Below are 11,755 nucleotides of genomic sequence, written 5' to 3' on the forward strand. Positions count from 1 at the left end.
GAAAAAAACGCGTGAATGGTGTACCATACAAAAGATATGATTGGATAAAAAGGGGAACATCTTCAAAAGAGGAACTTAGATAAAATGTTGACAAAGCAGGTGGAAACAGGAACCCAGTTGTTAATTTAGCATGTACATGGTCACTAGCAAATTGAATAGACTATGCTAAATCCGTTTCCAAAAGTAGCATGCAAATCGAAACTCCTGTTTGTGAGTTTTCAGACACCAAAAACAATACGTGCCGATACAAGGTAGGAAGGTATAAAGTACTTTTGAAGATAGTTGTGTTTTGATACATGAAGGCAATTTAAACAGTAAAATACAATTATGAAAGAACCTCTTGTAGGCAGTTAGCATCTCTGTGGCATCTTATCGGCATCACAGGGCAGGGGGTACAAATGATCAAATGCCATCAACGAGACAAGTGTTGATAAGCTTTGTCTGCAATTCTCGTATAGCGTGGTTTGTGCGTTGCATTGCCAGCCATGCTGTGTAATCTTGTCGCGGCAAATACACGACTTAGTACCTGCAGTTGGTGGTATGCATGTGATTTCGTGACCCACGTACATAATTGCCTAGATCAGAAAAATATTCGTTTAGAAATGTAAAGATGGTGACACCTAACGTATCGCAAAATTCTAAAGATCTCGTCTAAAAAAATTCCACAATATTAAACGTTGTTAATATCAGAAAATTCATTATAAAACTAAATAAATACTGAGTTAACAACAATTAAACTAATAAGCCAAACTTGCTCAGGCAGCCACCAAAGAAATAAGCGCAGCGAGATGCGAGGGTTAAAACGTGCAAGAAACTAACCTTTGCCGATTTGTTTAGACGTTCAACCAGGTCGTCCCAAGTACACACATACTCACAACTTTCACCACTTCGACAAGCCGGGCAAACACAGAGGGCAGGTTTTCTCGTCCATGCGCTATTTCTCTGACACGAAGTCCGTTGGTAGCCCTAAAACAAAAAGCAATTATAACTAGAAGGGTGGCTTAGCACATTTTGTTGCTGCATTTACACTATAACCTATTTTAAAACATTAGTATATTTCCTATGCTTATTTTGTATTGGGTCCCATATTAGCCATCGTCTTTTATAACCTTAGTCGTTTCTGCAGGCAAAAACTTATGGATCCCCACACAAGCAAAGTTAAAAATAATGCAATTCAAGAGATAACAATGAGAAAGTCGGGTGTTGTAAGGTAAAACACAGTGATCGGCACTGGGCTTAAATAATAATACTATGCAGAATACAAACTATAAAATTAGGTTCACCCCAGATATTGTTTGAAGTATGTCCTATTTATCGTTTTAAAAAACTGATCCATTTTAGGGGGGTATTAGGGTAACTAATTGGGTTCGACACACAAACTAAAAAATATATAAAAACCACAATGACTCAATCAATAGTACTGCAAAATTTCAGCCCAATCCGCCAATGTTTAAAATTTCGACCACTAGAGGTGTTTTGAGCAACAACCGCTAATGTTTCTGACGTCATGCCCCTAACTGCCATGGCATCTTTTGTTTATTGGCGCGCACGACAACGTCCACCAAGCAACCCACCAACGAGCAACATACAACTGGTTGCCCTTGTAACACTATTGCGCCACAGAAATCTTTCGTTTGTGGTGCCCAGAAACATACAAATACGTTTTAAGGGGACCCATAATAACATTTGAAGGGGACCCATAATAACATTTCGAAATAGCCCAGGTGTTGAATGCACCCCAAGATTCGAGAAATTTTTTTTCCATAAAACAACATAACGTCGAAAAAACAAATTGAAACAAGTTAATTTTTTTTAAACGTGCAAAAGTTATGGACCTTGCTATGACAAATGATACATTCCAGCGATTAATATACCAGTGAGCGTGATAGTGTAATTTATGAATAGAAAAACATTTGGGCAACTGGTGTAGCCTACTTACTACTTACCAACATCGCAAAATTTGTGTTGCACTGAAAGTTGCAGACGGAGCTGAAGAAATTTTGATGTGTACAATTCATTTCGCCATTTGATGGTGCAATGATCTTTGGACAAGCTGCGAAACTCACAATAAGTAGTTCGAATGCAACTTAATTCGCATAGTGTGTGTAATGTGTTACTTCAATTGTCGCTACTCAAGTTGACAAGAGTTGTTCGGAATTACTTTAACAGCATGAACTAAGGTATTTTTTGCAGTGTTGTCTTTTCCGGACATAAGTGGTACACGAACAGATTTACTGGGTTCAGGTATTAGGCGGGTAAAATGTTTGGGAATTACTGCTCTAAACTGATAGAAAGACTTTGGTGTAAAGTGCACCGAAATTCCATGATAGTATACCGTAGCCCAGTGGTTCTCAACCTTTTTTACTATGCGACCCCCTTTGGAGATTTTCTAACACCACGCGACCCCTTTACACACGCACACACACACAGGAAGTTTAACTACCAGCATGTGTTGATTGTGTTCATCACACATTTGCAATCTAACGTGGCTGCAATAGTTCGGCGTTTTGCTGTATTCCGGAAAACGCCTATTTTTCACTGTTTCGTGTTTTTTTTATGTTAAGAAAAACCAAAACCCGCAATTATAGAAGTATACAATCGCAAATATTGTTGCGCCCGTTCTAAATCAAACGGTCGTGTGAGTTACTATATGCTAAACAAAAGTCACAGGGAAAGTTTTTTTGATACAGATAAAATAATTCCGTGTTCGGTTGCGTCTCCGCGACCCCCTCAAAAGTGCTTGGCGACCCCTTGGGGGGCCGCGACCCCCAGGTTGAGAAACACTGCCGTAGCCTATTGTTTCCATGTGCATGTATTTTTGACTATTGTCGGTTTGTAACATTTGGCGGTTTGGTATAAGCTTTCCCGATGCTCACATTGTGTTAAAGATCACTTGAAAAAGTGCTCACAACAACCACGACTTGTTTTACTCACTTTGTTGGCAAAAAAGTTTCGTTTTGTTCCATGCGCTGTTGTCCTGGCACTGTACGGCATTGTTTCCATCGACTGCATATCCTTGGTAACAATCAAGATTACATATCGTACCATTGTTGTATGAAGTTCCGGCAACACTCGTCACAGAGACCGCGTTGCAGTCATACTTTCCAGTCGTTGGGTTTGGTAAAGAGGGACATACTGAAACTACAAGCAAACTGTATACGTTTTTTATATCACAGCCAAAGGATCTCTCCTCACTTATCAAACACAATAAATGTATGTTATTTGTATGATTGCAAGAGTGAATATGTGCTTTTAAAGTAAGGAAGTTTCTTTTCCGGTACCTTGCAATTACCATATTGTCTGTGTTTATTATCTCACCTGCAAAAAACATGTAATTTTGCAGTATATACTAAATATTCCAGAAGGGCGGCAGACGACCAGCGTCAGTTAAATCTTTTGTTTACGAAACAGAAATATTAATTTCGTCTATTTAGAAGGCATCATCAATTTCCGTTTTATGCAAATAGTCAGAATCAAATAGGACGGAAAATAGTTCAATTTACATACAACGGAAACTGATGATGCCTTCTTAATAGACTAAATTAATATTTCTGTTTCGTAAACAAAAGATTTAACTGACGCTGGTCGTCTGCCGCCCTTCTGGAGTATTTAGTATATACTTCAAAATGGCATGTTTTTGCGGGTAAGATTATAAACACGGACAATGGTAATCGCAAGGTACCGGAAAAGAAACTATATAAACGACAATAAAATTCACTGGTGCAATCTTTAATATAACACACATTTATTGTTTTTGCAAAAATTACCGCTTACAAATGATGATAGGCCTACTAAAAAACCACTAACGACCATATTTCTTTTTATTTCACTGGTATCTGTATTACAGTAAAATCGACTGGAATCGAATAGGGTGTAGCCTACCTTTTTCGCAATACGGCACTGGTAAATCCCATTTTGCGGTACCGCTCGTAACACGACAAGTAGTCGACGTCTTAGAATCGATATTAAGGCCAGCTGAAGATTCATAGCGCAGACGAAAGCCAGGTGGACAGGAAAACTGACACACGGACATTTCGTAAGAGCTGTCGGTGCAGTTTGTGGACCCGCCATTAGCAGGGTCGGGCAATGAAGGACAAACTGCCACTAGAAATAATGGTAAAATTATTTTTTACCTTTGTGGAGCTATTTAAAATTTGTTTATGGAAAGGTTGCACTGTGCGAACTGCAATGCGATGACATGTAAACAATTTAAAATACTTTTAAGAAAAATTAAAAAGCAGGAACTATAAGTGGTTTGCCAAGTTTGTAGACAAATGCTTAGGTCTTTTTTGAGGATTTAAAGCAGTGGTTCTCAACCTTTTTGCCTTTGCGGACCTCTTTTGGTACTGTCAAGCTAATCGCGGACCCCTTTGAAGGTTTTGGTATATTTTGTCCATTTTTTTTTAACAAGCAACCCCAAAAAGGTGCAGAATATACCAACCACGTTTGGTCCAGGACCAAAATTTCAATCACTTTGACTGGGCTGGGACATCGGAACTCAATAATATAGAGCCATTACATTGTGATGTGACGTTGTTTGTCACCAGCAATTTACGTCTGTTGCATCACAATGGGGTTAAAATATCGCAATGCATTTTGGGTTATCGCCTATGAAAACCGTTTTTCAACAAGTTTCATGTTATTTTAAAACGCTGAAACATATTTTTCAATAGCGCTTTATCAATGTCCATTTTTAAAACGCTTTGCGGACCCCCGGTTGAGAACCACTGATTTAAAGGCTTGTGGTTGCCTATTTATGCGTATAGTACTGATTTGTTTGAAATTGGAAATTATATACGAATGTTACTTACACTTCGAACAAACCGGTTTTGATTCTGACCAAATGCCAGGCTTCTCGCACGTGATTTGTGAACTTCCGTTTTTGATCCCATACCCAGTTTTGCAGAATATTTCACAAACCGTCCCAGACGCCACTTGATTGGCACCAGGATTCACTGGTGGGTGGCAAGAAATGCTTTTATACTGGTCGGGTGAAGGTAAACTCGGACACGGCCCTAAAATACACGGTTAAAATTGATCAATGACCAAGTTTATATGCTGAGTGCAAGTGTCTTGAGCCATTCAACTGCGGTCCACACTGAGATTTTCACAATTAAATAAGCTGAGATTTTTCTAACGCCCGTTTACTGAAATGCCTGGGAGGCGGTAGATGTTTTATTGACTTACTTGGCGCTGAGTGATAGAAAACTATCATCGAACAAATTCGTATTTCAGAAAGGTCTTTTTATGCCTTTAGTTTGCTGTTACACGTTTTTAACATTTCACCTGACAAACAGCTATATCATTCCGACAATATATTAACCTTACCGCCTCTCGCTAAATGGAGATAAACGAATGGAAAGGCTACTCCAATGGCAACGATCACAAGAACGGCAGGAACAATCCTTGTGGCTTTGCAACAACCACCGAAGCGTTTGCTATTTGTGGGCTGCACCGCTTCGGTTTCTGTGAAATAATAACATTGAGTACAGCACAACAACGTAGCAGCTGTATGTAAGTATAGCCTACCGTTCAGTTCAGGGATTGATGTTTGGATTAATGGTGCTTCGTCGGAGCAAATCGTGTGTGAAAACTCCCCAGTGTTAAGTCTGACATTTTGGCCAGATGATGCCAAGCTAGCGTTGCCAGAATCATGCCAATTGGACGATTGAGAGGGGTGTACGTGGAGATTAACGGGTTGTTTGGCAACTGTTTGATCTTCGCTACGATCAAAATTGAAGACACTCGGGCTGCGAAAATGTAGAAGCTGGCTGATAGTCGTGTTTGTTTAATTTATTGCAACAAAAACAAGTTTACAGACAATGGATTCAGGTACCTTGCAGATACTATATATAATGAACTATAGGAACTCCATAAAAATTGGACTCACGAAAAATCCCCAGTTCGTCTTTCAAGCGTGTGTGGATGCGCGTGACGATTCGTTGCGGTTGGCGCCGAAACTTGCGCAGGTAGAAACCGTTTGGGGTTTAAATTCTTAAATAACGAAAACAACTTTAGCAAAAAAGTACAATTTTTAACTGGCAATATTTTTTTACCGGCGAAAGCAGAAGGCCAGTAACCAATCGTTCGATAAACGCAGCTTCGTATGGAAACGGGTGAAGTTGTTTGTATATTTCTACACACAGAATAAAAAAAGCTCCTGAATACTGTGGATGTTAATTTTTACAACATTAGAAGTAAAAAAAAAAATTAACACTGATTTATATACGAATGGTTTGCAAAATAGAATTCGTTGAGTTTTATTTATGGAATTCCTAAAAACGTATTTATCAACAAATTAGTAAGTATCGGAATCTACATGAAGAAAGTCATGTAGATGCTTGCGAGCTCGTCACCACTCACCACACTCTAAAAAAAGCTACACTTCTCGCTCATAACGTCGCTGCGCATCACTTACAATACATGTGTGCTATAAAAGTGCCAAAAATATAACAAGAACCTATAGCACTGTTATGCTTACCATAGAACTCTGGTCGGTCCTCAGGCCGCTGTTTCCAAGACTGTATCATGCAATGCACGAGTTCTTTTGGTGAAGGGTTAGGAACAAGTTCTAAATCCGGTCTTTCGCCACTAATCACATTATTCTTCCAAATGCTATGTTCCATTGCATCTGTAACAATTAGGCCACCATTAAAACCATGTGTTTTTAACCATATTGACCTGCTAATATGCCAGTGCTTACGTTCATACGGCTGTTTGTTGGTCAGTAATTCCCAAATAAATATAGCGAAGCTAGAAACAATGGAACAGTTGTTAGCTATGACTGTGCAAGTATATTATGTACACATGTCTTTACCTGTACACGTCTGATTTTGTTGTTGGTTTACTTTTTGACGATCGCAAGTGTTCCGGTGCCAAATGAGTGCAGGTCCCACCAATGCCCTTTGACGGCCCTGTACATAAACGGGTCTTAAGGTGAATACAAATATGTGTTTCGGCCTACGCACATAATAGACCTCAATGCGAAACCCGCTTAAAAAACAAAGGTTTTTTGTTTTGTTTGTAGTTCCCTCTCTCACGCCTGAAGGTAACAAAGGGCGGTGCTTCAACATGCGTGGGCTGGTAGGGTATTTGAAAGCCAATATCTTGTAATTATGTTCTGGGAATTTCCAAATTCCCGCAAACCAGCCTAATGCTCCCACGCGGTATATGCTGTTTGTTTGCGAGACACTTCGTCACTCTTTAAGTTGTTTGCTTTGTCACTAACCTGCCGATTGCTGAGCAATGCGACTAACGGTGTGGAGAACGGAAAGTCCAAAATCACAAACCTTCACAATACGCAGAAAGGTGACTTATTGTAATGATAGCAAGCAAACGCAAGACCTCTTACTTTAACATTTAATCTGTCATCCAACAAAACGTTTGCCGACTTTAAATCTAGGTGAAGAATTTGCCTGGGTTTGCGGCTGTGAAGATATATCATTGTTTCCGCGACCTATAAAAAAGATCGAGTCAAAACGTGTCTTGTAAATGGTAAATTGATTTTTTGTTGTCAACCTGAATTGCAATTCGATATTTCAGCGGCATTGTGTCTTCCTTGAACGGGGTATTGAAAAACCTGTTGCACGAGCCATATCTCATGTATTCCATAACCAGACAAAAATCCTTGTTTGCTGTGAACCGGACCCCGTGCAACTTGACAACATGTTTGTGCCGAATTTTTACCAACATTTCTGCTTCGTGTTCCAAGTTTCTTTCGTCCCTGTAAGTAACGAATAAAATCTTAGCGCCATTGGCAAACAAGCACATGCTTGGTGCGAAGGAAAGTTTAGTTTAATGCAAAAAAAGTTAACCGCAGACACCTTAATAATTTATCAGCCTACCCCTTTGTACTGTACGTAATGAGTTGTTTTTCAGCAACGTCAAATTCTTTTCCATTCCTATTCCATTTCCGGTGTATAACTTGTCCAAAGCCTCCATGATCGACGGCGCTTTCCCCTGAGAGTTCATTATCGTCAAACCGGTATAGCTGCTTAAGTTCCCTTGGTTGTGATTGGTGTGCTGAACTACTAGCATTCATATTTTGTTCTTGTCCTTGCCCTGCTGCTGGTAAAGGCTCCATCTGACACCACGTGTTTTATTTACATCTGTAAAACTACATTCATCGACAAAACATCACTGCAGCTTTTGTCTAAACAATCAATGCATAAATATTTGTGTAATTTTTAGTTTCGTTTAAGTACGTTTCTTTTTGTAACCTTACAGCAAATTCGTTATGCAAACTCGTCAATGCTTACTGCTGTACACAGTCCGTTAAAACGCAGGTGCTTGGCGAAACTGCTTTACTAATACATTTATCTTATCGTTCAGAGCAACTAACAACGATAAGCACTTGCCTTTTTCCTGTTGTGTAACGCAATTGACTGAGCCTTTTGTAGATACACCTTTGCTATACCCGTCAATGAATAGCTGTTATGCTTCATTGACTGCGACCACTTTCGTAACGGTAGTTCAAGTTTGCGTTTGTGCGACTTTGTGACACCTTCAAACAAACCGTCTGGCAGTTAAAAAGTGACAATAATTACTGTATAGATTCGTGAAATATCATTTTTATCGATTTAAGATACTCAATTGAGTGTTTTCAAAAAAATCCCAACGAAATTATCCTGAAGCTGTTTTCTAATAAAATCATGGTCCCGATGATTGTTTTATGATATGGTCCTGCTTTGAGCAGGCCTGATTTGCAAACCACCCTACGATAACTTGATTTTTTGGGCACTACCATTTAAATAAAATTGTATTTGGTTGGAAAACCTTTAACCTACTGCGTAAAGTGTCGGTTACCTTTAAATTTTGATTGCAATTGGCAAAAATTGGTGCGGGTATTTTGTAACGGTGTAAGACGCTCGCGGTTTGATTGCTTTGGCATATAAATACACCTTGGCACTCAGGCCATGCATTGTTCTGTTGATTTTCAGTTAGTTTGCAGTTGTTTTCCTTTGTTATTTTTTGTTAGCTATCCGGTTTCAGTTTTCGGTATGGAGCTCCATTACTTGAGGTAAGTGCAAGCTGGTTTTCTTTGGATAAAAATATCTAACTACGTTTACCGTTTAGTTACAGTGTTATGACTTTTGTTCATTCTAGTTTATTCTTTTTCTTTGCTGCTTGCGGAGTGGTTTTGGGAGAAGGACAAAGGAAGTGCGAACCAGTGTGCGAAGCTCATCAGGCTTGTGTCATCAAGTAGGTTCCTTAAATTTCATAAATGTGCTAGTGTTTTAAAGCCCGTGCATTTGTATTGTAGACAAGGAGTAGGCTTTTGCGAAACGCATGTGGATGGATTGGTAGATGTCCTTTGCCAAGCGCTGTCGTGCGTGAATGGAACTTGTGAAAAAGTGATGGAAGTGAACGAACACGGAGCGTACATTCACCTAGTGTTAGTTCTAACACTCCATTAACTCCTTGTGCATAGTAACTTGTATCATAACAATAACATTGTTTTTAGTTGCGACTGTGAAGAAGGATATGTTGGGTTGGCCTGCGACGTAAAATGTCCGTACTGTGATGCCAGTTACCAAGTTTGCTTGCTTTCGTAAGTATTGCCTGCTGGCCATAGAAATATGCGACTGGAACAATGCAGATTTTCGACTTTTTCGTTGTACATGCACAGACAGGACAATGAAGCAGTTTGCCAAGTGCTTCCACCTGAGGACTGGAACTGCGCAGATGGTACTTGTTTAAATGGCGGATCTTGCAATAACCTTACCAATGCCAACGAAAACACAACTTTGTAAGTACAGATTGGCGTTGCTTTATTGTTTTACAGCGCGCGTATGTTGCCATTTTTTGTTCAGATGCAATTGCGCTGAAAACTACGAAGGAATGACATGTGGTTCGTTAAAGAAAGGTGGCAGACAGTTTGTTCCCGAAATAATTATTGACGAGAACGTGTGTCAACCAAATCCATGTGGAGGTGATTGCGAATGCAAGCCTTCATGTAAACACGAATTGGGTTACTATTGCGTAAGCGAAGATGGATACATTGGTAAAAATTGCGACATCGGTAAGATTACTTGTATTTGAGGTTATATGGTTTGAATATTATTTTAACCATTTGTCAGCGATTCCGTTTGTTCTGTGCACGGAGAATAACATTGAAATAGAGGTGTCCTCGCTGTTCTACCAAGAGTTCGACAAAGAAATTGGCAACAGCTATATTTACGTCTCACCTGAAGCGGACAGCACAGACAGATGTATCGGTGGGTAATTACAATAAATTTGTAAAACCAAAAAGGCCTAATTTTTCAACCTAATTTGAAGCTTATTCCACACTGGTGAACACCTTTAAAGTCGTGATACCGCTCCCCTTCACTGACTGCATGACTACGATCGACACAAACGATGTTGTGGCTTCGGGAATATCGTTCATGAACAAACTTTGGATCAATCGCAACACAGGAGGCCCCTTCGACATGCCAGTGCCTGTCCTCAATTTCACATGCATCTACGCGAGGGATTACACAGCAACCACATCCCTTATGCCACTGTATATAATCACATAACTTATGTATCTTTGTGCAGGTTTTAAATGCGTTTTAATGAATTTTAGGGTCGACGAAAATGTTGCGGTAATTAGCAAGTCTGGAAGTTTCGCAGCGGAATTCTCACTTTGTAAGCAAGAGATCTGCGACAACTCTTGCCCCTCCTACCTGCAAGTTCACAACGCGGCTGTTTACACAGTCGGTCAAATGATCCACTTTAACGTCAAGATCATCACCAAACAGGTTTGCAACAAGTCACATAACCAATACATTGCATTACTATCATGTATCTATTACCAGGACGAGATCTTTCCAGGGGCACAATTCGTTACGACGTTAGAGAAAATATTCCTTTCTTGCAGCTCAGATAGATTTGACATGGACAGTATGTTAACCATGATGGCGACGGCTGGGTATGCACCATAGGCAAAAACTAAGATTAGTCAAAAACCTGAACCTGTCACATCTTGGTTTGTAGATGTCCGTCGGCTGATCAGATGTTTTCCTTCACGATGAGGTCAGGAGCGACGTCAACTCCGCAATCGGTCTGTGGTTCAATTCAGGTTCCGCGAAGCACGGCAGACAATTGCCAACAAATTTATATCCATGCGGAGATTTTGTTGTGTCTAACTGGTGACCTGCAGGTTCGTACAATTACCCATTGTCATGTTTTTATAAGGTAGTTTTGCTATAACATTTTTCCCTACAGACTTGCTCGAGCGACAATGGAAACAACTTTTGCACAAGTGCCGCTCGAAAACGTCGATCAGCCGAAGAAAACCTCGCTTTTGCCGTGATCGGACCAATTACTATCATTCCCGGTTCCAAAGGACACAAGATCGAAGATCTGTATTTGCAGGGCACCACAGAAGGCATCGTTACATTTAAAGATGACGTAATTTTGCCAGATCTTGTAGTAAAACCGAATCTTAAAGAATCGCCAGTAATGTCAACAACAGCTAACGATATTGCATGTAAGAGTAACGTGTAACTGCAAAAAATTCCGAGCTTATTTCATTTTTTTTCATGCAGATTACTCCCCGGTTATACTTATCATCGGTATAGTATCCTTTGCGATTTCGTGCATCACAATAGTGGCATTCATCCTTGTCCGTCTATTCCGGTTCCGCCACCAACCCCCTCCTAACAAAGCGATGGAGATGTTTCCGCAAACAGCATAGTTCTGTTTTATTATTGTTACGTTATTCTGGTACCCGAATAAACAAATAACTATGGACTCCCGTTTCGAAGCTGCT

The 11,755-nt window shown here is 39.9% G+C and overlaps 2 protein-coding genes across 4 annotated transcripts; one reads left to right on the forward strand and one right to left on the reverse strand.

Moving 5' to 3' along the window:
• Positions 1-32: 32 nt before the first annotated feature.
• Positions 33-8,173, reverse strand: LOC145215005 (uncharacterized). Of its 2 annotated transcripts, XM_080083657.1 has the most exons (17): positions 7,845-8,173; positions 7,519-7,723; positions 7,352-7,456; positions 7,229-7,289; positions 6,818-6,914; positions 6,704-6,753; positions 6,482-6,631; positions 6,057-6,136; positions 5,891-5,994; positions 5,530-5,750; positions 5,329-5,466; positions 4,812-5,015; positions 3,883-4,104; positions 2,935-3,141; positions 1,947-2,053; positions 820-966; positions 33-575 (listed from the first exon to the last, which is right to left on the reverse strand). In XM_080083657.1, the coding sequence occupies exons 1-17, from the start codon at positions 8,081-8,083 to the stop codon at positions 351-353; spliced, it is 2,562 nt and encodes an 853-aa protein (XP_079939783.1). In that variant the 5' UTR covers positions 8,084-8,173; the 3' UTR covers positions 33-350. The 2 variants fall into 2 exon arrangements, with proteins under 2 accessions (XP_079939783.1, XP_079939784.1); XM_080083658.1 differs by lacking the exons at positions 33-575; positions 820-966; positions 1,947-2,053 and having other exon boundaries at positions 2,927-3,141.
• A 740-nt stretch (positions 8,174-8,913) lies between these two features.
• Positions 8,914-11,736, forward strand: LOC145214262 (uncharacterized). 2 transcript variants are annotated; one of them, XM_080082757.1, is made up of 13 exons: positions 8,914-9,019; positions 9,106-9,201; positions 9,263-9,394; positions 9,464-9,550; positions 9,629-9,748; positions 9,813-10,021; positions 10,080-10,217; positions 10,279-10,504; positions 10,568-10,742; positions 10,800-10,912; positions 10,978-11,143; positions 11,209-11,473; positions 11,532-11,736. In XM_080082757.1, the coding sequence occupies exons 1-13, from the start codon at positions 8,916-8,918 to the stop codon at positions 11,678-11,680; spliced, it is 1,980 nt and encodes a 659-aa protein (XP_079938883.1). In that variant the 5' UTR covers positions 8,914-8,915; the 3' UTR covers positions 11,681-11,736. The 2 variants fall into 2 exon arrangements, with proteins under 2 accessions (XP_079938883.1, XP_079938884.1); XM_080082758.1 differs by having other exon boundaries at positions 8,915-9,019; positions 11,209-11,394.
• The last annotated feature ends 19 nt before the right edge of the window (positions 11,737-11,755 follow it).

Source organism: Phallusia mammillata, chromosome 2 (genome assembly GCF_965637545.1).
Source record: "Phallusia mammillata chromosome 2, kaPhaMamm4.hap1.1, whole genome shotgun sequence".
NCBI lineage: Eukaryota > Metazoa > Chordata > Ascidiacea > Phlebobranchia > Ascidiidae > Phallusia > Phallusia mammillata.